The sequence below is a fragment of the Equus asinus genome, chromosome 26 (assembly GCF_041296235.1).
Source record: "Equus asinus isolate D_3611 breed Donkey chromosome 26, EquAss-T2T_v2, whole genome shotgun sequence".
NCBI classification, from domain to species: Eukaryota; Metazoa; Chordata; class Mammalia; order Perissodactyla; family Equidae; genus Equus; species Equus asinus.
In genome coordinates, this window is record NC_091815.1 from 31,044,618 (window position 1) to 31,067,341 (window position 22,724).

At 56.1% G+C, this 22,724-nt stretch overlaps 2 protein-coding genes, 1 long non-coding RNA gene and 1 other non-coding gene across 8 annotated transcripts in view; 2 read left to right on the forward strand and 2 right to left on the reverse strand.

The window, feature by feature from the left end:
* HIF3A (hypoxia inducible factor 3 subunit alpha) overlaps positions 1 to 10,154 on the forward strand; it is a 28,208-nt gene extending 18,054 nt beyond the window's left edge. For 2 of the 4 annotated variants that reach the window (XM_044759081.2, XM_044759080.2), the window contains 4 exons: positions 1,625 to 1,896; positions 3,600 to 3,717; positions 4,867 to 4,948; positions 7,243 to 10,154. In XM_044759081.2, coding sequence (XP_044615016.1) covers positions 1,625 to 1,896; positions 3,600 to 3,717; positions 4,867 to 4,948; positions 7,243 to 7,340 — 570 coding nt within the window. In that variant the 3' untranslated portion in view covers positions 7,341 to 10,154. Of the gene's footprint in view, positions 1 to 1,624; positions 1,897 to 3,599; positions 3,718 to 4,866; positions 4,999 to 7,242 lie in introns of those variants that run through there. The other 2 variants (XM_044759082.2, XM_070498253.1) reach the window with 2 other exon arrangements.
* Positions 1 to 12,244, reverse strand: LOC139042133 (uncharacterized). Of its 2 annotated transcripts, XR_011498372.1 has the most exons (5): positions 12,172 to 12,244; positions 9,688 to 9,772; positions 5,338 to 5,840; positions 1,088 to 1,241; positions 1 to 634 (listed from the first exon to the last, which is right to left on the reverse strand). It is a non-coding gene; the product is annotated as an uncharacterized lncRNA (long non-coding RNA). The 2 variants fall into 2 exon arrangements; XR_011498373.1 differs by lacking the exons at positions 1 to 634; positions 1,088 to 1,241 and adding an exon at positions 4,981 to 5,114.
* The window catches only part of PPP5C (protein phosphatase 5 catalytic subunit), a 22,255-nt gene continuing 11,750 nt past the window's right edge, over positions 12,220 to 22,724 (forward strand). Inside the window, exons 1-2 of the mRNA XM_044759084.2 lie at positions 12,220 to 12,467; positions 18,378 to 18,619. Coding sequence (XP_044615019.1) covers positions 12,347 to 12,467; positions 18,378 to 18,619 — 363 coding nt within the window. The 5' untranslated portion in view covers positions 12,220 to 12,346. The remainder of the gene's footprint in view (positions 12,468 to 18,377; positions 18,620 to 22,724) is intronic.
* On the reverse strand, positions 18,984 to 19,089 carry LOC123281358 (U6 spliceosomal RNA). The gene has a single exon (XR_006520794.1). It is a non-coding gene; the product is annotated as a U6 spliceosomal RNA (small nuclear RNA).

The window sequence follows — 22,724 nt, forward strand, 5'->3', positions numbered from 1 at the left end:
GATTACAGTTTTATTATAACAAAAGAATATTACAGCCAAAGGAAGAGATGCATGGGGTGGAATCTGGGACTAGGGGAGTCCCAAATGCCAACCTTTCATGTCCCCAGATACGTGTTACTCTCCCGGGGTTGACAGGTGACAACATGCACAGGGAGTATGGCCACTCTGGGAAGCCTCACCCATGCTTTGGTGTCCAGAGTTCTTCTTGAGGTTTCATTATGTAGGCATGATTGCTTGAGTCATGGCCCATGTAGTGAACTCGATCTCATCTCCATCTCCCCCAACACACACACTTTCCTTGGAGGGCAGCTGATTTCACACGACCCAAAGCCCCAACTTGGTTGGCCTTTCTGGCATGACCAGCCTCCATCCTGAGTCATCTTGTTAGCATACACTATGAGGTGTGGTCCAAGGGGCCCACCATGAGTAGCCAAGACACAACTGTCACTCAGGAAATTCCAAGGTTCAGAGGGTACCTCCCAGGAGCCAGGACAAAGGCTGAACCTCTTTTCGGGTAAAATTAATTCTTAGAGACACAGGGAGGTTGAGAATTTTCAAGACCTTCAGGTCCCAGCTCCTTCACGTTTAACCTTTCTTCCTTTAGCTTCTCTCTCCTCTTGCCTCTTACTCCAACCTAGCAAGAAGAAACCAAGCAGCCCCTTCAACACTCTGGCTGGAAACCTCCTTAGCTAGATCACTCAGTCCACTAGTTACATTTTCTACTTTCCACAAAACTACAGGTGACAGTGTTGCTAAACTTTCAGCCACTACACAACAGAAATGCCCTTTCCTCTGGTTTCCAATAACATGTTCCTGACATCTTTTTAAGCCCTCACTGGCAGGCTCATGGTTCAGATGTTGACAAATAGTTTGGCAAGCCAAGGCAACCTAGGCTTTTCTCTGATAGCCTCTTCAAAGTCCTTCCAGCCCTCACCCACTGCCCAGTGCCAAAGCCACTCCCATGTTTCAGGTTCTTGCCATGGTAGCACTCCATTCTCGGTATCAAAATCTTATTTGTTATCTATTTCCAGATAAGAAATTACCCTAACACTTAGCCAATTAAAACAACCAACACATATTACCTCACCTAACTTCTGAGGGTCAGGAGTGGGGGCCACTTAGCTGGGTGGCTTTTGCTCAGGGTCTCTCATGAGGATGCACTCAAGATGTCATCCAGGGTTGCAATCATCTGGAGGCTTGACCGGGGACCAGGGGATCCACTTCCAAGATGACTCAGTTGGCTGTTGGCAAGAGATCTCAGTTGCTTGCCATGTGGATCTCTCCACAGGGCTTCCCCGAAAGCAAGTGATCCGAGAGGGAGGGCGAGACAAAAATGGAAGCCGCAGTATCTTTTATAACCTGATGTTGCAAGTCGCGCACCATCATGTCCTCAGTATCTTAGAGTTTTCAAGTCAGTCCCAGTCACTGTAGCAGGGGACCACGCTAGGGTGCGAATACCCAGAGGTGAGGATCCTTGGGGGCCATCTAGGCAACTGGCAACCACAGAGCCCTTTTACCCATTTTGCAAGTGAGAAAACTGGGTCTCAGACCCTTGACGTCAGACACGCAACTCAGCCACCTGAGGCCAAGGCTCAGACTTTTAACTCCCTCCTGCCCTCTGCAGGACGTCGATGCTCTGGATTTGGAGATGCTGGCTCCCTACATCTCCATGGATGATGACTTCCAGCTCAACTCCAGCGAGCAGCTACCCAGAGCCTACCACAGACCTCTGGGGGCTGTCCCCCGGCCCCGCGCCCGGAGCTTCCACGGCCTGTCGCCCCCAACCCCTGAGCCTTCCCTCCTGCCCCGCTGGGGGAGTGACCCCCGGCTGAGCTGCTCTAGCCTGTCCCGTGGGAACCCCTCCGCATCCTCCCCCATGGCTGGGGCTCGGAAGAGGTGAGCCACAGGAGAGGGGGATATCAAGGGAGTGGAGAGAAGGTCCCTGACCCCCTATCTTGCTCCTGCCTCCTACTTCAGCCTCATCCTTCATCATTCCTCCTACCCTGACCTCTGCTCCAGCCAGGCTCGCAGTGTTGCCAGCACATGCCACATTTGTTCCAACCTCCATGTCTTTGCCTAGGCTGTGCCCTCCTGCTGGAGTGCCCTCCACTGTTCTCATTGTTTATCCAGATCCTGCCAGTCACCCAGGGCCCTCTCCTTTGGAACATATTTATATCTGGCTCAGTGACAGTTTTTGTCGTAGTTAAGAGGACATTGCCGTAGTGTCAGAGGAACTGTTTAGAACTAAGTTTCCTGACACCTTTGAGAATCTGTTGAAAGCTATGGGCTCTTTCCCAAGAAAATTTACACACACACATACAGACACACAATTTTGCGTGTCATTTCAGAGGACCCGTGTCCCCCTTCCAAAGACATTAGATTATTAATAGTCAAGTTTTTGCTCTCCAAGTTGCAGGCATGTGCCCAGTTAGTCTCCAGAGTGGTCTCTTTACTGTCCTTATGAGGCCTTTATGGACACATCTCAGTATTTCCCAAGGCTCCTGGCTTGGCGCTGGATATACAGCGTGTGCCTAATAAAGACTTGTTAACTGAGGGACAGAGGAAGTTATAGTAGGTAGGTAGGTGGATGGATGGATGATGGATGGGTGGTGAGTGGGTGGGTAGTGGATGGACAGATTGGTGGATGAATGGAAGGATAGATGGATGAAGGTTATATAGATGGGTGAATGGGTGATGGATCATTGGACAGGTGAATGGGAAGATGGATTGGTGGATGGAGAATGAATGGATGGATGTATATATGGATGGATAGATTGGTTGATGGATGGCTGGATGGATTGGTGAGTGGATGGATGGATGGATGGATGGGTGGATGGATGGATCAATGGGTGGACAGATGGATTGGTGGATGGATGGGTGGATGGATGGATCAATGGGTGGATCAATGGGTGGACAGATGGATTGGTGGATGGATGGGTGGATGGATGGATCAATGGATGGACAGATGGATTGGTGGATGGATGGGTGGATGGATGGGTGGATGGATGGATCAATGGGTGGACAGATGGATTGGTGGATGGATGGATCAATGGGTGGATAGATTGATTGGTGGGTGGGTAGATGGATGGATGGATGGATAGATCGATGGGTGGATGGATGGATTGGTAGATGAATGGATTGGTGGATGGATGGATGGATGGATGGATGGATGGATCAATGGGTGGATAGATGGATTGGTGGATCGGTAGATGGATGGATGGATGGATAGATGGATAGATCGATGGGTGGATAGATGGATTGGTTGTGGGTGGATGGATGGATGGATGGATGGATTGGTGTGTGGGTGGATGGAAGGATGGATGGATGAATGGATCAGTGGGTGGATGGATGGATTGGTGTGTGGGTGGATGGATGGATTGGTGGATGGATGGATGGATGGATGGGTGGATGGATGGATTGGTGTGTGGGTGGATGGATGGAAGGATGGATGGATGGGTGGATGGATGGATTGGTGGGTGTATAAGTAAAGGAATAAATAGGTGCTTGGGGGAGTGAATGAACGCTCATCACTTCTGACACTGGTGCCCACACCTGCCCAGGTGTGCTGTGTTTCCACATTCTTGCCTGTCTTCCTGCAGGGCCCTGGCCCAGAGCTCAGAGGACGAGGCCGAGGGGGTGGAGCTGCTGGGAGTGAGACCCCCAAAACGATCCCCCAGCCCAGATCCCGAAAACTTCCTGCTGCCTCCCCTCAGCCTGGTATGTATGGGGGTTTGTGGGATTCTCTGGCCCTCAGAACCCAGCGGGCTTAAACCTACAGTTGTATAGATGGGATGACAAGAGGAGGCAGGGGCTTCCTGAAGGTCAGACGGACGGTCATAGTCCCCCTGGGGATAAGATCTTGACCTGCCGCTTCAGCTGATGCGTATGAAAGGGCTTTGCAAATATATGTAAGTCAGTGGTAAGTGCTAGGAAGAAACATCAATCAGGGTAAGGGGAGAAATGACAAGGTCAGCATCTGTAGGAATCTTTTCCGCTCCAGGGAAGCGCCCCCAACCCCAAACCTAGAACAGGTCCTGGTCTTAGATTATTAGGGTAGCGTTAAGAGTACAGACATTAGAGCCAGCAGGACTTGGGTTCAAGTCCCAGGTCTGCCACCTACTATCTGTGAGACCTTGGGCAGGTGACATCACCACACTGAGCCTCAGTTTCCTCATCTGGAAAGTGGGGATAATCACATTTCATGGGATGGCCATGAGATCCAGTGAAAGCGGGCCCTTAGCTGATCCTCAGCGGGCTGTTGGTAGATGGAGGTAGAAAAACAAAGCAAACCAGGGCAGCACCCCGGCTCCTCACTCGGAACAGGGCTGTTCGAACATGAGGCGTGTGGTTGGTAATGTCAACAACTTGTATTTATTGAGTGTCTGCCATGCATCAGACACTGATTGCACGAGGTGCCTCACATGATTAAATTATTTAATCCCCACAACCACTCTTGAAATATTATTATTATTATAATACACATTTACACATGAGAGGTTAAGCAACTGTCTCATTCGGGGTCTGGGTGGAAAATAGCACGCTCCAATGGGATGTTGAGGAGATTTAGTAACAGGACCATTGGCCAAGGTGTGGGCAGCATGTAGGAATCAACAAGAGCTGGGGCAGTGCCCTGGGGCTGGCACCACGGGGAGCGTGGCCTGAAGGCACAGGGCCGGGGTGGATACTGGACCCTTGACAGAGCAGGTCCACCCGGTAAGAGCTGGAACCCTCCGTGGAGAGGCACCTCCAACCCACAACAACCCAGCAGAGAAGCAGCTAGAACCCCCACAGCATCCTTAACCACTGCACCATCCTGCCTCCTTGGATATTGATGATGATGATGATGATTTTATTTCTGTCCTGCAGAGTTTCCTTCTGACAGGAGGACCGGCCCCAGGGAGCCAGCAGGACCCCAGCACCCATCTCCTGGAGCTGAATGAGCCCCTGGGTGAGTAGCAATCTGGGTTTCCAGAGGCTCTGGGTCCCTTTCTCCCCTGGGAGGTACCTCGGATGGTTGAGAGAGGAGTGGAACAATCCTGAAGGTTGTGGGGGATTGTCAGTGCCCGGAGGTGACCTTGGTGGGAAGAGGCTGCCCGTCTCTCCTCTCAGGGGCACTGTAGCGGAAAAGAGAGACTCCAAGGGAGGCAGGGGCTAGCCAAAGCTGCCCCTTGGGGTGGAAGCCAAGCCTTGGCATCTGATTGCGCTCTGGAGCCTGAACCAATTGGGAGTCAGTCCTGCCAGGGTCATTCCCAGCTGCGTGGCTTAGCCAGCTAGCTTCTGCTTCTGGAGCCTCAGTTTTCCCCCTCTGTCGACTGGGGCCTGGGTAATAGCTCTTACCTTAAGGAGATGTTTTGAGGACTCATGGAGATGCTGCACAGGCAGAGCTTAGCTTAAGATGTGGCTTGTCATAAACAACCAATGTCCGCCCTTGTGGCGATGTCGGTTCCACGGCCCCTCCACAGGGCGCGAGGCAAGTGGCCGTGCTTGTTGACGTTCTTCTCATCATCTGCAGCACAGCTGTCCGTAGCCATAGCTCCCCTTGAAACCTCCAGGCGTCAACCAGAGGGGTCTCTCCAAAGCTCAAATCTGACCCTGGTCTTCGTCTGCTCAAAACTCTGCCATGGCTCCCTAGGGCCCTTCGGAGAAAGATCAAGCTCCTCACCTTGGACTCAAGTCTCTGCAGGGCCTGACCACTGCCTTATCTCAGATCACACGGCTTCACACCCTCTGTTTCAGCCACAGTCACTGCCTTTTGATTCATTCTTTCCTTCATCCGTGTAGCAAATATGTATTGAACACGCAGTGAGTGCCAGGCATGGAGCTAGGAGCTGGAGACACAACTGTGAACAAAACATAGAAATCCTCGCCCTCGTGAAGCTGACATTTTAGCGAGGGAGACAGGCCGGAACAAAGAAACGAACACAATAAAGAGTGCCAGAGAGGAAAATCAGTGCTGCCAGGGGGAAAATAATGTGTGCAAAGGAAAAAGGAGCTCTGGGATTGGGGATTTCAGTTTTAAAGAGTATGACCAGGGGTGGTTTCATTGAAAAGGTGACATTTGAGCAAAGACCAGAAGGAAGTGGGGGAGTGAGTCGTGACACTTTTTTGGGGAAGAGCATACCAGTCAGAGGGAACAGCGAGTTCAGAGGTTCTGAGGTGGGAGCATATCTGTCTTATTTTGGGGAAAAACAAGGCCAGTGTGGCTGAAGCAGAGAGAAGAGGGGTGAGAGGTGAGGGGCAGACTGCATAGGGCCTCTGTAGGGCATTGTGGTGATTTCAAAGTCATCTTGCTTGAGGAGGCTGCCTCAGGACCTTTGCATATGCTGATCCCTCTGCCTGAAATGTTTTTCCCTCTATTCTTTGCCTAATTACTGCATCCTTTAGATCTCAGATCAAATATTACTCCTTCCTTGAAGCCCTCCCTAACTTCCTAAGCTGCTGGCTCATAACACTCATCACAGGCCATATTCACATAGGTATTTGTGTCACTGGCTCAAGGCAGATTTTGGCCGTCTTCTCCCTGTGGGTGTGAGCCCTGTGAGGGCAGGGTCCAGGCCTGTCTTGGTCACGGCTGTCCTCTACTGTGAGGCTGGGCACAGTGCAGGTCCTCAGTACATATTTGTAAATGAAGAGCTAACATTTATCTAGTACTTACTCTGTGCCAAGCTTTGTGTCAAATGTGTTATGTCCGTGACCTAACTGATCCCGTCACTGGAAGGTCAGCCCCACGAGGGCAGGGAGTCTCATCTGTCCCGTTCACTGCCGTGTCCCCAATGCCTGGCACACAGAATGCGTGAATTCTCATAAATGAGGTGGGTATAAGTACCCCTGTTTTCCAGCTCATGTACTGAGTGCTCACAGTACCAGTTATTGTTCAAAGTACTCTACATGGATTCCCTCATCGACTCCACATAACAGCCCTGGGAGGAAGGTACTGTTGTTAGCCCATTTTACAGGTGAGGTCACCGAGGCACAGAGAGGTGAAGTCACCTGCCCCAGGTTTCACAGCAAGTAAATAGCAGAGCCTGGATTCCAACTCAGGCAGCATTTGCTCCAGGATTCTTACCTCTTGCCTTAAACACCCTGGACACCTGAGGTGCAGAGAACAGAACTCGCCTGGGATTTCACTGCTATTTGAATCCCGGCCTGCTGGCCTCACTACCCCCGCTTTTAACTGTCAGGAAGGGAAGACAAGTTGGGGTGATCGTTCTCCCCTGGTTTACCTTCCATCTCCCCCCACAGGCCTGGGCCCCTCTCTGCTCTCGCTCTACCAGGATGAGGACACCGCCCAGCCCAGGAGCCAGTTCCAGCCAGCGGCAGGCTTGGCCCAGGCCGACTGAGCCAGCCCCTCCTCCCATCGCCCTCCTCCTCCCCAGAAAGGACCTCAACCACACTCCAAGCCGGCAGCCAACGCACAGGATGGGGGCGCCAGGAGGGGGGTGCCCTCTCTGCTCTCAGTGGCCCTCGCCCGCCTCGGGCCTACCTCAGCCCCCACCCCTCTGCCCCCGCCCGTCTGGGGGCTCTCTGGGGTGGTCTCAGCTCAGTGACCTCTGGGAGGGGGTCCCTGGCCTCCTCCTTCTGCTCTCAGGACGTCCCTTGGGGTTCTCCGTACTGGTTACCTCATCCCTTTCTCCAGCTCTCTTGGCTTTACTTTGGGTAATTAGGGATGGGGGAGGTTGGGGTTCAGATCTGTGTTTCTGGGCTCTGGGGAGTACTGACAACCATAATCACATTTCTTTCCATCCATCTTTCTTTTACTATTATTTTTATTTTTGTTGTGTTCATGATAAGTTTTTCATTGCTATGAATTGCCTAGGGTCCATAAGAACGTGGTGCTCTGATCTTCCCCTGCCCTCAGGTGTCAATGGTGGGGGGCCTCTGGGCTAGACTGCACCCCCAGCGACTTCTCATTGAGCCCTCAGCCTCCCAAGCAACTACCGAGCTCTGCCTACCGGCTCCCCTCTGGACTTCTGCTTCCCCTAGCCTCGCCTGGACACTGAGTTCATTCGTGGTCTTCCTGTTCCACGTGTAGCCTCCAACCTCCTCTTCTTCCAGACCACACAACTTCCAACCTTCTCTGGTTCTAGACCACACAACTTCTGACCCTCTCCGGTTCTAGACCACATGACCTCCAACCCCCTCTGGTTCTAGACTCTGCTTCTGACCTTCTCTGGTTCTAGACCTGATGACCTCCAGCCTTCTCTTGTTCTAGACCATACAACTTCTGGCCCCCCTCTGGTTCTAGAGTACACTGCTTCAGACCTTCTCTGGTTCTAGACCATGCAACCCCCAGTCTTCTCTGGCTCTAGACTGCACGGCCTCCAATGTGGTCTGTTTTAGACCTTGCATCCTCTAAACTCCTCTGATTCCAGATCTTTCAATCTTCAGCTCTTTCCTGTTCCAGACCTCTCAACCTCCAATTCTGTCTATTTTCATAACTCTCAGTCTCAAAAGTTGTCTGGTTCTAGGCCTTACAACCTCCAACTCCCTCGGGTTCCAGAGCCTACAAGCACGAGAGTCCTCTGGTTCTTGAACTTACTCTCTGGCTTTCTCTGGTTCTAGACCTCTCCCTGTAAATCTCCCTTGTGCTAGATGTCACGTGCTCCAACTCCTGCTGATTCCAGATCTTACCACCAACGATCTCCTCTGATTCTGCACCCCACAACCCCAAGCTTTGTGTTGGTTCTAGTCTTCCTGATGTGTAATACATTTTTTTCTATATTCAGACTTCCTAATTTCTAAATAATTTGGTTCTAAACCTCATCATGCCCAGCTCGTTCCTTTTCAGTGCGCCACACTCAAGCTTGCTTTTCCCATCAAAAAGAAGTAAAATGAGTTTTATGTCTTGATCTGATAACCAGTGTTTCCAGAACCAGATACCATGCTCCAGTTCTCTTTTGCTTTAGACTTCATGACCTCTACCATTCACTGGTTCTAGACTACATAACCGTTAGACCTTGCAATTTCTAGGACCCTCTGATTCCAGATCTGATGTTCTCCTTTTTTCCCTCTGGTTATAGAACTTGGCCTCAAATGTCTTCTGATCCCATACCTCATCCTATAAATTCCTTTGGTTCTAAACCTCACAATCTTCAATTCCCCCTCACTCCAGATCTTGACTCCAAATTACCCTGGGTCTAGAACTCAGCCTTCAAACACCTTCTGATTATAGACTTTGCCTTATAAATTTCTCTGGTTCTAGACCTTACAACTTCCAACTCCTGATTCTAGATCTTACAACTCCAAAATCCCTCTGGTTCTAGAACTTGGCTTCACTTTTTCAAACTCTAGTCCTTACTCTATAGATTCCTCTGGTTCTAGACCTCACAGCCTCCAGCTGCCTCTGATTTCAGATCCAAATTCTTTTGGTTCTAGAATGCACCCTCCAAATGCTTCCGATTCTAGAATCTGGACCTCATCCTGTAGATTCCTCAGGTTCCAAATCTTATGACCTCTGACTCCCTGATTCCAGACCCCTCCCTCCTAACTCTATTCTGGGCTTCTCACCCTACTCCCCTCGCCCCAATTCCTACTCTCTGTCTTAAGTCTTCCCGTTTGAGATCCCTGCCCTCCTGGTTCCTCTGCTAATGGACTTCATGCTCAAGCCTCTCTATTCTCAATCTTACATCCCTAACATTTCTCTGTCCTAGAACCACCCCCATCTCAGCCCTCCAGATGTGCACTTACCTTTACTTTACCCCAGGTATCTGGGGACCTGGGGCTCCCTTGCAATCCGGGAGACTTCCCCAGCCGCACAGGTACACGCACAGCCCTATATGCATATCATGGGGTGGGAGAGAGGCCAGGACTCCTCAGTACCCTGCCACCACCTATGAGTCCCCCTTACCCCCCAACCCTCTTTCTACGATGGTGCTACTCTTGGTCTCCCACGGAAAAGGCCTCCCTCTCTCAGCCCGATTCACCCCCTTTCTGGAAGGCACGTCTCACTCTGTTTCGTCAGGGGATGGCCTGTCCAGATTGGTGCTATGGGGGGAGAAGGGTCTGACCCCTCCCTCCCTCAGGGGGTCACCTGAGCCCTCAGTGGAGGGAACTGTGCTAGGCTGGGGGAGGGGAAGGGACTGGATCAGCCACGCTGGCTCTGAAACCCACTAATCTCTGTACCACCATAAAGACCTCGCCTTGGTGGGCACCAGACCTCTGTGTGTTGACTCATCTGTGGGCTTGCTTCAGGGGGCGTGGGGGCACTGGGTGACTGAGTGTCCACGTCACTTTGTGATTCTGTATGTGTGTGATTCTGTGTTCCTAGTGGGTCTATGCAACATTGTGTGTCTGGTGATGTCATTCTGTATGTGTGTGTGTCTTGGGGACAATTCTGTGAACCTGTTTTGGGGGGGGCTTTGTCATTCCTTCTACATGTGTCACTATCTGGGTGAAATGATTCTGCCTTATGTGTTTCTGGTTTCTTTGGATTTCTGTGTTCCTGAGTGTGGGAGGTGTTGATTTTCTTTTTGGTAGCTGTGTGTGTCTGTGGTGTTGTGATTCTGTGTACATGTGTGGGACTGTTGGACACTATGATTCTGTACTGATGCCTGTCTGTGTGACATGATTCTCTGCACTAGAGTGTGTGTGTGGGAGAGAGTGATTGCGTGTTTACAGATTGACATGCTGATGGCTGTGCCTGTTGTCACGTCTCTGTATATCACCCCCCAATCCCTCTCCCATGTTCCACGTAGGAATCTTTTCAAAGGAAGAAAACTACTTTCAAGCCTTAGCACTTGCTGTTCCCTCTGCCTTAAATGCCTTTCTCCCTTCCTCCCTCTCCTCACTTGATTATCTCCTACTCATACTTCAAATCTTGGTTCAGACGTGCCCTCCTCCAGGAAGTCTTCCCTGCCCCAGCTGGGTGAGGTCCTCCCACAAGCTCCTGAGACCCCCCACCCAATCACAGCTCTAGGTACTCTGTCCCACTCTGAGTATCTATAATAGAGTGAATATAAAAAGTACTTGCTCTGTGTTAAGCCTTCTGCCAAACACTTTACTCATGTGATCTTATCAAACTCTCCTCTAATCCTATACAACAGCACGGTTATTATCCCCAGTTTTACAGAGGATGAAACAGAGGTTCAGAGAGGACAGTCACTTGCCCAAGGTCACACAGCAAGAAAGGGCTGAGCTGGACTCAAATCTAGGATTCAAATCCATTATGGCAGCCCTCCCACCCCCACCCCCCACCCCCCAAAATCTCAAAAACCTAACCCACAAAGTGGGCTCTGGAGCCTACAGAGACGGCAGAGTAGGCATTAAGAGCAGAGGTCTTAGCTGGGATGGGTTCAAGTGCTGGCTTGGCCACTTTGTTGCTGTATGACCTTGGGTAAGTGCGTTGACCTCTACACATCTCAGTGTCTTGGGCCGTAGAATGTAGACGATGCTACTCTGTGCCTTCCAGGGTGACTTGGCCATGGCCGGAGGTGGTGGGGTCAGACTGCCAGGCCGAGAAGGTTTGGGGGTGGGATAGCCTGTGCTTCCAGGAGGGGACCCAGGGCAGATCCTTGAAGGATTCGGGGCTGCCGTTCCGCACGAGGGTCGGCTGAGGGCCGGGGAAGGATGGTCTGGAAGGGTGTGCAGCGTGTGGGCATCTGGGGATGTGGCCCGAGGCCAGACTATTCCGGGTCTCCCAGGTCATCAGGAAGAGCTTAGGTTTCCTCCTAGGGGCACTGAGAAGCCATGGAAAGTTGGGGAGTGAGGAAGGCGAGAGAGATGGTGCAACAAGCTTCTGAGCCTGGCTCTGGGCTAGGGGATCCAGGGTGCCTTCGGGTCATATCCTAGAAACATTGATCCACAAGGTTGGAGCTGAATTCTGTTGGTTTGAGAAACCACCCATTCTTCAGAGAGGGGTAACTGAGGCTCTGGAGGAGCAGGGGTAGATTTGCTCAAGGTCACACGGGGAACTGACAGCAGGACCAGCCTCCCAGCTCCGGTTCCTCGTCGGGCACGGAGCTGCCTGGCAGCACAGCCACACCCACCGGCGGCATCTACCATCCACCCACCAACCCGAGAAGACGGCGTGGGAATCCCACTTGAAGACCCCGAGAAACTTCTGCACCCTCGGAACACGGTAACTCTGGGAGCCGGGGCCACCCCGGGCCTTTTTCCCCCGCGCGCCCCTTCCTGCCTTCCCCATTGGCTCATTCTAGGGGGCCCCCTGGTCACCTTGTCCTCCGCGCGCTCTCGGGAGAAAGCGCCCTGCGCACGCGCGCCCAAGGCGCCTCCGGGCCCGCGCTTTACGACACTTGTGCAGCAGCGGCAGCGCCACTCGGCGCTCCTTCGCGACGATTCGGCCGGGTGCCGCTGGCGGCGGTTGCCAGGGTGGGGGTCGCTTTGCGGCATGGCGATGGCGGAGGGCGAGCGGACTGAGTGTGCTGAGCCCCCGCGGGACGAGCCCCCGGCTGATGGAGCTCTGAAGCGGGCAGAGGAGCTCAAGACGCAGGCCAACGACTACTTCAAAGGTGCGCCCGGCCCGGAGAGGGGGCGAGGGAGGCCGGAGAGCGGCGCGGGGCCAGGGCTGCCGGGGCCCGCGCGGAACCATGGCAACGCGGGGCAGCGGCCCGGGCGCGGGGCGGGCGCCACCAAGTGCCCGGGCGTGGGGGGCGCCCGGGATGGCGCTCCCGAGGGGCGACAGCGGGGGCTCCGGAGAGAAGGGGGGATAGTCCGAAGTGGCGTGCGGAGCGGGGGCTGCTAAGTGGGGAGACTGGAGAGGGCGCCACCGACTGTGAGGCTGGAGGGGGCCGGGAACGGGGACCCTACCGAGTGTGGGACCCCGAGAGAGCTGGAGAGGGCGCTCCCACGGGGTGACACGGGGCGGGGGAGTGGTGGCACTACCAAGTGGGGAGACCTGGGGTGGGTGACACCGACTGGAGGCTGCGGGGGGCTGTCCCAACAGAGTAGGGAATCGTGAGGGTGGGGAACAAATCATTAGATGGGAGGGTAAGGAAGTAGGAGCTTTAGGGTTACGCGCGGAGAAGGGATGTGTGGGAGGCCCTGAGGGTAGAGGTGGGGGAGTCCCCAGAATAGTATGACTTAGCATCTTGGGAAAGAGTAAGACGTGGGGGCAGCTATTCATTCATTCATTCAACCTGTTTGTGGAGCACGTGCTGTGTGCTAAGGCCTGTGCGAGACTCCGGAGTTATCAGCAGTCAATGAGGCAGTGGCAGCCCTGCCCTTAGCAGCGTGTAATTTAGCAGGAGGAGAATCAGACGTTGAGTAAAGCCACAAATAAATGATAAAATACTTAGAAGTTGTAATGAGTGCTTTGAAAAAAAACCCCAACAGGGTGTGAAGTAGAGAATAAGGCTCTGAGGCTGCTTGAGATAGAGTAGACAGGAGAAGACATTTCCATTGAGAAGAATTGGGGAGGAGTGTTCCAGGTGGGTGGAGCCACATGTGCAAAGGCCCTGAGGTAGGCAATGATAGGAGACTGGCAGTTACTGTTGAGTTACTGTTTAGACTGATACAAGATGAGTTTAGGATAAGGGCCATATCACGTAGGGTCTCATAAGGCATTGCAAAGACTAGTTTGAATTTTACTCAGCTCTCCAGGAGGAGACATGCAGTAGATGGATGGGCCAGTCTGGAGCTCCGAGGAGAGGAATTTGGGCATGATCAGCCTGTGGATGGACTGGAACACTCTGGGAGAGGATGAGGTCATCTAGGAAGAGAAGGGGCCTAGGACAGAACCTGGAGGAATTCTGATGTTTAGAACAGAAGGGGAAGAGCCTGAGCAGGGTGGTCAGTGAAGTAGAAGGGAAATCAGGAAATGTGTCGGGAAAGAGGAGAGAAGAGAGTGCTTCCAGGACGAGGCGGCTGTGTCCCAGGTCAGAGGCTGCCAAGGCAAGGTCTGAGCGTTGACCTTTGGATTTGGCTCCACGAGTGTTGTTGGTGGCCTTGACCAGAGCTGTTTCTGGGCACGATGAGAGTGGTAGCCAGATACGAGGGCCCTGGAGAGTGGACAGGAAGCCTGGAAGTGGAGACAGCAAGTGTCAACCAGCATGTCCAGTGTTTTGGTTCGGAAGGGGAGCGGAGAAGTGGGGGAGGGAGGCTGCTGCTTTTGAGGATGGACGAGACTAAGAGTGTCGTCCGGTAGAGGGGAGAATTGACCCCACAGGAGAGAGGGGAGACGTACAGCAGCAAGGCCCTGGAGAAGGGCAGCGTGGAAGGGGTCTAGAGCCTTGGTGGAGAGTTGGCCTCTGCTGGGAGCACAGACGGATTCGAAGAGTGGGACGGTGTGGTCAGGCTGGAGCAACGAGGAGGAGGTAAGCCTGGTGAGAGGTGAGGCTGGTGGTAGAGCCTTGGAGGCTGGGTCGAGAAGTGTGGATGTCATCCTGATGGAGATAGGGAGCCATGGAAGGTTTTAGGAGAGGAGCAACATAGTCTGATTAACGTTTGAAAAAGATCCCCCAGCTGCCTTGCAGAGATTGGACGCAAGGGCAAGACCGGAGGCCAGGAAGGAGACTGCAGTGGGGGACAGGTGAGGGGAGGTGGCGGTGCTGCCGACCAGGCTGGAGAGACGGAAACTGACTCAAGAAATGTCTCCGAGAGGAAACGAGAGCGGCCCCCTGGAGAGGGGGAGGGGACTTCAGGCAGCAAGAGCAAGGATGGCAAAGGCCCAGAGGGGAGCAGAGCCTGGCACCCAGGAAGTGAGTGGGGCTGGGATGCGAGAGGCAGGAGGAGTTAATGGTGAGGCTGCAGGAGGAGGCTGAGCTGGCTCCTGAGGACTCAGGCGAGCGGCAGATGGTGCTGAGCAGGGGAAGGACAGGGTCGAGTTTGTGCTTTAGGAAGACCCCTCAGGAGGGGCAGGACTGGCGGCTGGGAGACTGGGAGGAGGCTGGGCAGGACCCTGGGCAGCGGAGGATGAAGGGCAGACCCGGGCAGGGGGTGCTGTAGGGATGGAAGTGAACGGTTCTGAGTGCTGCTCAGCAGGCTGACTGGCCGGAACACGGTGCCTGCTGGACTGTGGGGGTCGAGGGGTCAGGAGGTGTCCAGGACAAGGCCGGTCTCCAGCGGGCAGCTGGCGCGGAAGGGGGCTCTGGAGGAGCAGCAAGTAGGGGGGTTGCTGCTGAGGGGAGGTGAGACTTCTGGGGGACAGTCAGCCATTGGGAGGGGCCCCTTGCCCCCCAGGACCTGGGATCGGAGCCCTGAGGAGCCCTGGGGCTGGGCAGGTGGCCAGAGGTCCTGGTCTGGGCCCCTCGCTGTCTGGCAGGCGGGGCAGGCACGAGCCGCAGCCTCCGGGGCTGTGGGAATAACAATAAAAAGAATAATTACAGCCCAGAGTAATTGAGCCCCTGTGGTGGCCAGGTACAGCACGTTGTTTCATCCTCCCCGGCACCGCACGGCTGTTTGTTTTAGAGAGGAAGCCAGGCTCCGAGAAGTGAAACTGCTTGCACAAGGTCAGAGTGTGTGAGCGCAGCGCCCGGATATCCCCCTTCCTCCCCACGTGCTTGGCTCCTACCCCGAGCCACACTGGCCCTGGGGTCAGGGGAGAGGGGCCCTGGGGGCTCAGAGAACCCCATCCCTACCCCCGCCAACATGGCTAGCTCACCTCTGTGAGCTCAGGCCCATTCCAGGGGCCCTGGGGGGCAGAGCCTGGTCCCCCATGTCACTCATCTCTCCCCTCTCATTGCCCTTCTGTAAAATGGGGGAGGTGTGTTTAACCCCCAAGGCCGCCTCGGGTCTCGGGGTTTGTAGACTTGGTTAAGAGCTCAGGCTGCCTGGGTTCAAATCTTGTTTCTTCCTTTTACCTGCTGTGCAACCCCTGGACAAATGACTTAACCTCTCTGTGCCTCAGTTTCCCCATCTCTGAAATGGAGAATGTCTTGAGGAATAAAAGTGCTTGTGTTTTTTTAAAACACGTAGAGCGGGCCTGGGATGTGGTGTGTTGGGTGGATGCGTGAAGTCCCGGCCCCTCCCATTTCCTCTGCTCCATTCCCCTTCCCTTCATATAGTCATTAGTTCACTTCTTTTACAAGTGTCTGCTCTGCTGATCACGTTCTCAGCTGTAACTGCATTTCATCCGTGAGTCCATATACCCCTCACAACTGTCCCCCCATGGGGCAGGGCCAAGTGTGATTCCCGCATTTCCGATGAGCAAGCGGAGCCCCAGGGAGCGGGGGCTGTTTGCACGAGGTCCCATGGTCTGGATCTGCAGGGCTGGATGTCAGGCTCTGAGACACCAGGCTCCTCACCCCGTGCCAGACGGCCACTCGAGTAACAGCTCACCCGTCAGGAGAGCTGGCGAGCTGGGCTCTGGAACACAGCCAGGCGGCGGGAGGGAGTCCTCGAAGGCGCTGGCATTCCGGGGAGGGTGGGTCAGGCTTGGGCTGCCTGGTTCTGCCCTTGCTTGTTTCCAGGAAGTCTTAAGCCTGCCCTCCGGGGCTCACGGTCCTGGGGGGACACGCCCATCACCTAACGGTGACAACCCAGGGTGGGCAGAGCTGGGATAGGGGAGCCCAGGGGCCGGAGCGGCCCAGAGGGGTGCCTGCCCCGGCCAGGGGGTCACGGAGGGCTGCCTGAAGAAGGGGACATAGGAGCCATTTGAAAGATTGCCAGATGTTAGCCTGCAGGAGGGATTGTTGCATTGTTCCTGGCTGTCTCCGCAGGACCTGGCTGCTTCTCCTTTCTCTAGTGTCTGTCTGTCTCTTCCTTCCTTCCTTCCTTCCTGGGGGACTGTTCATGGGGCCTGGGACCCTCTTTCTCCATTCCCTTCAGCTGCCTCACCCTTCCTGGATGCTCCAGGTCCCAGCGTCAGCATCCCTGCTGGGCTGCCCCAGCCCCACACTCGGAGGACTCTCTGTCTGGACCTCACTGTCTGAGGACAGCTGTGTCCCCCACACTGGACTGTGAGCCCCAGCAGGGCAGGGCTGGGTGGGAGCTGCTGTGTCCTCAGAGAGGGCTGCCCCTGCCCTCCCGGGGCTCGGGTTCAATCTGGGGAGATGCATTATAAGCAAGAGACAAAACACAGTCGTGGTGTATCAGACGGCTCTGGAGAAAGCTGAAGTGGGGGTTAGGGCAGGAATTCTCAGTTTCGGCTGGGGCTTAGGAAGACTCTGAAACGCAAGTCCAGAGAGGGTACGTAAGTTGCCCAAGGACACCCAGCGGGTAACCCAGCCAGGGTTTGGGCCCAGGCCACCTACCCCTGTGTCTGTGCCTGCCCCTGTGCCGGGCTCCCGCCCACAGGCCACCTGGCTGGAGGGGAGAGTGGGAGCGTTAGGGTCTTGGCCTGGCTCAGAATCCCTGCCTGCCACTTGCCTCTTGACCTTCAGCATGGGCTTCTCCTCTGAGCCTCAGTCCCTCATCTGGGAAATGGGCCTCATGCAGCCATCCTCGGGGTTGTGAGGGTTCAGTGAAGGGACTCGTGTACCCAGGGCCCCACATGCCACCTGGCACATCATGGACCCCTGATTCGGGTAAGCCTCCAAGCCGTGGTCTCCTGCCTGTCGAATGGGCCCGGGCGAGGGGTCCAAGCCTGACTCTGCAGATGCAGACTGGGTGCTTGACCTTGAACAAGACCTCCGGGAGCCGTCGTAAAGTGAGCTCCGGACGATGCTGATGCCGTGGAGATGTGAGGATTCCACGGGTCAAGATGTAACGCGCAGGGCATGCCATAGCTCAGTGCACATAAGATCAGCCTTTTCCCCTTGGCCAGATGTCACATTTAGAACATCAATGTCCAGCCCCCGCTGTGGCTGCCAGGGCCTGAGGGATCTGTCCTGCCAGCCTCGCTGTGCTCATCTCCCACCCTCCCCAGCTCACCCTGCCTCGGCTACACTAGCCTCCCACTGGTCCTGGAACACAAGCACACGCACACATATGCATGCACGCGCAGACGACACACACACCCACACCCACCCCGGGCCTTTGCATCTGCTGTCCCTTCCGTTGGGAACGCTCTTCCTCCATTCTGGTTGTCACTTTCCTCGGGTCTCTGCTGATGTCCCTTCTCCGTCCCCACCTCCTGTTCTGCCAGGCCCTCTGTGTGCTGCTTTCCTTGCTTTGGGGACGACCAGAGCTGGACGACCAGGGGCCTCAGAGCAGGCTCACATTTGCTGGCTCCCTTGTCAGCTCTAGCACTCAGGGACCCGTCCTCTTCAGGCCGTGGGGAGGGCGCAGGAGGACCCTCCTGAAGTCCTGGAAGGAGCATTGCCCGGCTGGGGTCTGGGGTGACGGGTGGGTGGAAGTGATTTCAGCTAGGGTGGGATGCTTGGGACAGGGAAGGGGGCAGGCTGAGGACATTTCTGAGCTCAGCCGTGGACCCCAGTTTCCCCATCTGTACATGGGGAGACAGGGCCAGTACCCCGCCCAGGGCCCTTGCTGGGCGGCGGCAGCCCTGCCTCACACCGCCTCCTCCTCCTCCTCCTCCTCAGCCAAGGACTACGAGAACGCCATCAAGTTCTACAGCCAGGCCATCGAGCTGAACCCCAACAACGCCATCTACTATGGCAACCGCAGCCTGGCCTACCTGCGCACCGAGTGCTACGGCTACGCGCTGGCCGACGCCACGCGGGCCATCGAGCTGGACAAGAAGTATATCAAGGGCTACTACCGCCGGGCCGCCAGCAACATGGCCCTGGGCAAGTTCCGGGCCGCCCTGCGCGACTACGAGACGGTGAGCGGGCCTCGGGGAGGGGCCAGCCCTGCCGCGCCCGGCCCGGGGGATGCAGGGGAGGGAGGCCTCAGCGTGCGCGGCTTGGGGGGCGAGGAGGCCACTCAGCACTCACTCACCACTCGCTCATCCGCCAGGTGCCCTCAGGTGCCTTGGTCTCTAGCAGACCGCCCAGGTTCACAGCCCCGCTCTGCCTTCGCTCGCCTGGTGACCCTGGGCAAGTTACCTGGCCTCTCGGTGCCTTCTCTCCCACTTCTGTGAAGTGGGGAAGAGTAAATGAGTTTCTGCTTTCCAAGCATTTAGAACAGCTCCCGGCACGTAGTCAGTGTTGTGGAACAATTAACGATTATGATTCTGATTATGAGTTTTTAATACGGAACGCTTCACGAGTTGGCGTGTCACCCTTGTGCAGGGGCCACGCTGCTCCTCTCCGTAACATTCCAGTGTTAACGTAAGTGCTGTGAGGTGAGCGCCTGCTCTGATTGTTGGTGGCGGACAAGAGTCACACAGCCCTCCTGGTGGAGGTCACAGTTCCGAGCGGGGCGGAAAACTCGCCGTGTCCTCAGCTAGTCAGCAGAGCCATTGCCGCTGAGGTCGTGTGCCTGGGAGGGAATGGAATAGGGCGATGTGCGTTAGAGACAGCAGGCGGGGGACGTGGGAGGTGACGAGGGATGGCACCTAGAGCGCAGCAAGAGTTTGCTGCCCGTCTGCCACTCCCCGTGCTGTCATTGCTGTGGTGGTGACAGCAGTAGAGGTGAGGACTCAGCACATAGCCTCACGCCAGGCCTGTTCGCCTGCCACACGGGCAGCTGAGGGCCTCGGTGTGGCAGCCCCAGGGTAGGAACCATGATCGTCCCCGTTGTACAGATGGGGGGACTGAGGCCCGGAGGGGTTGAGACACCTGCCCATCGACGTGCAGGTGGCAGAGCTGGGGTTTGAACCCAGGCGGCCTGGCCCTCCAGCCCCTGTCTCCCCCGTTCAGAGAGTTAGCCCCCTGAGAGTAGGGGGTTGTTTGTTTGCTCATTGGGATGGTGGCTGGCATTGGGCAGGGGCTCAGTCAGTGTTTGTTGAATGAATTGTCCTTCTGCCCCCTGTACACATGCACACCCTCACTTCCTCCTTTTGTTTCATTCACCACACACCGAGCAGCTTCTGTCGTCTGGGGAGAGCTACCGGGGGGCCGAGAACCACAGGCCGCAGGGGGAGGCAGCCTGGTCAGACTGCACAGGTTGCCCGCTGGCCTGGGGTGGAGGGGGCATTCAGGCCAGGGACACCTGTGTCAGGGCAGGGACAGAGGCATGGAGGAGCGGGGAATTTGGAGACTGAGGGGCAAAGTGGAGAAGGGGCTGGGGTGACACCCAGGAGGATGGGGAACGGAGCAGAGGAACAGTCCTATGAGCTTGGGCTCCCAAACCTCTCCCTTGGTGTCCCCATCTGGAAAATGGTGACAAGAGGAGCGGCCACCTCGTGGGTAGCTGTGGGCTCTGGGTAAAGGTCATTGGGGCTGGAGAGCTCAGTAATGAGTAACCCAGAAGGACAGTCAGGATTGGGTGGGGGCAGGGCTCCAAGTGGGGGAGGGGCCCAGAGGAACCGAAAGGGGCCAGAGAGGAGAGCAGCTCCCAGGAGCACAGGTCTGCCGCAAGGGCCTCCCCGCCCCCTCCCAGGGTTGCGGGAAAGCCTTTCCCCAGGGTGAGGAGTGGGGTTCTTCTCGGCTTTGCTCAGACTGGGGCCTAACGGCCTGCTCCCTGAGGCCCAGATGGTCAGTTCCAGCCTTGTGGACGTACGGTGTCTGAGCTCCCTCCCAGGCCTGTGGATGCCGTGGAGCACTGGGGGACATCCACAGCTCTTTTTGGACCCGCCTGTGGTGGAGCCGCACCCAGCCTTTGAATTGTCACAGCCCATTTCCCTGTGGGGGCTCTGCCAGCAGCACTGGGGAGTCCCCATGTGAGCCTGAGGTCCCTGCCACCCTGGGCCTCCACAGGCCTGCGGGCTTTCCACCCTGCTCCCTTCTGACGCATTTCCTCTGGCTCTGGGCACCGGGCAGGGGGGCTGGCCCTAGGGCAGCTGCCCCCACCCAGAGTCTCTGCCTCCCGCCCTCCTGCCCTCCGGAGCTGTCCTGTGACCCGCTGCAGTTTCACGGAGAACGTGCCAGGCCCGCTCTGAGATCGTGGCCTCCTCGGAGGCTGAGCCAGGGCGTGAGCCTGGATGAAGGAAGGAGCCCGCGGCGCTGCCCCTCAGCACCCGGGCCCTGGGGCGGGCGAAGGGCCTTGCCTCCCTCAGCCTCCGTCTCCTCGTCTGCACACTCACTGCGGGCCTCGCTCTGTTGTGAGCTCTTTGCACGCTTGAGTCAGTCCATTTTCCAGGAAGGAAGCTGAGGTCTAGAGGGGAAGGCCTCCTCCGAGGTCGCCCGCAGAGAGGGCGCCAGTGGGACTTGAAGCCAGAGTCCATGCCTGCAGCGCCTCGCGGGCCGCAGCTCACTTGAATGGTTTGAGCCCAGCCCGTCCGTCCTCAGATAGAATAGACAAGAAAGCAATTTGTCATTGGGAGGAAGTGTGTGTATATTTTGTGGAAAAATATTTCCCTTTGGCGTGAGTCTAGATGTGCCGGGTGTCAGGTAAAATAGACGTTCCTCGCCGGGAGCCACGGTCGCGGAGTCTCCAGGTGCGGGCGCAGGGGCTGGAGGCCCCGGCTCCGGGTCAGGACGCCAGCCGCGAGCTGTTTCTGCTCTGAGTGCTTGGGCCCTGCGGCCTCTGCGGCCTCATCTGTGAGAGGGCGCGACAGGAGGGCCTGCCTCAGTGTCCCTGTGAGGGTTGAATGAGAGCAGAAGGGCCCCGCTTAGCACTGGTGCAGCTTCCCCTGGGGCTGTCTAGGGGCAGAGCCTGCAGCGCACAGGAAGGGCTGTGTGCAGGTGCCAGGACCTCGCTAGGGCCCTGGGGAGCTGGGTGTGTCTTCCTTCTGCTCTCCCTCTGGGGCCGGGCCTCAGACCCTCAGCAGCGACTGACCTCGGGTTCGTGTTCAGTCCCCCACCCACCACCCTCGTCTGCAGGCTTGTCCTTTCAGAGGGACCTTGCTCCAGGACTCCCCGGCCCTTTATTGGGTCCTCTTCTCAGAAGGCCCCCTGTGTTCTTCCCTGTCTGTGGTTGGAGCTCAGGGCTCACGTGGGCCCAGGCCGGATCTGGGGGCTCCTGCACCCCCACCCCCTCCCAGGATTTCTTGGGTTTGGTTTGTAATATGGTTCACATTTGGGCTGCTTCTTCCGGCATAGCCCAGTGCGGTCCGTTAGAAGTGCGTTTTGCCTTGCACGCCTGTCCGTGTGCCCGCACACCTGAGGTTTGGCTGTCTGGGAGTTGCAGGAGCGCTCACCATGGGCCGGGCCAGGTGTGGCCTTCATACCACAGTAACTCCTGAGATCGCAGCACCCTGTGTGCTGGGAGCTGTTCCCCCTGATTTACAGATGAGGAAAGCAAGGCCCAGAGAGCAGGGCACTCCCTGAGTCCCACAGCCAAGAGGGGACAGCATGGCCCCAGGTGGGCTCCCACCACTGGATGTCGTGCCGTTCACGACAGTTTCTCGGCACAGCACTTGCCCTTCGCTCAGGTGCTATGTTTGCTGGTCTCTGCTCTTCTGTTTCACTGAATGGGAATGTTGGGTGTGACTTGCTCAGTACACTTACCAGAGGGTCTCGACCTGTGGGTGACAGACCTGGTGTCACGCGTCAGGCTGGCTTCGGAGTGCAGGCCCTCGAGCCGGCCATCCCCGCTGTCCACATGCCTCATGCAGTGCGGCCCTCTGTGGGCTGCGTCTCCTCGTCCGTGCGTCGTAGGGCATCATGATGGTCACATGGGCCTCGGGGGCACTCAGCGTGGGGCCTGGCTCTCGCTGCTGTTCCGAACCCAAGCTCTTCTGAAAACCACTTGTTCCAGTTAAGTTCGGGCAACTCGTTTGGTGGCAGAGTCTGACGGGAACTAATCAGAAGCCATCGCTGGCCTCTTACTGATGCTCCTGCCTTGTGTGACTGGAGGTTTTGCTGCAGAAAAAACCAGAGTGCGTGTGATCACCAGCTGCCACTCGGATCTACCGGGTGTCATATAACGTGGGGTGGCCCTGG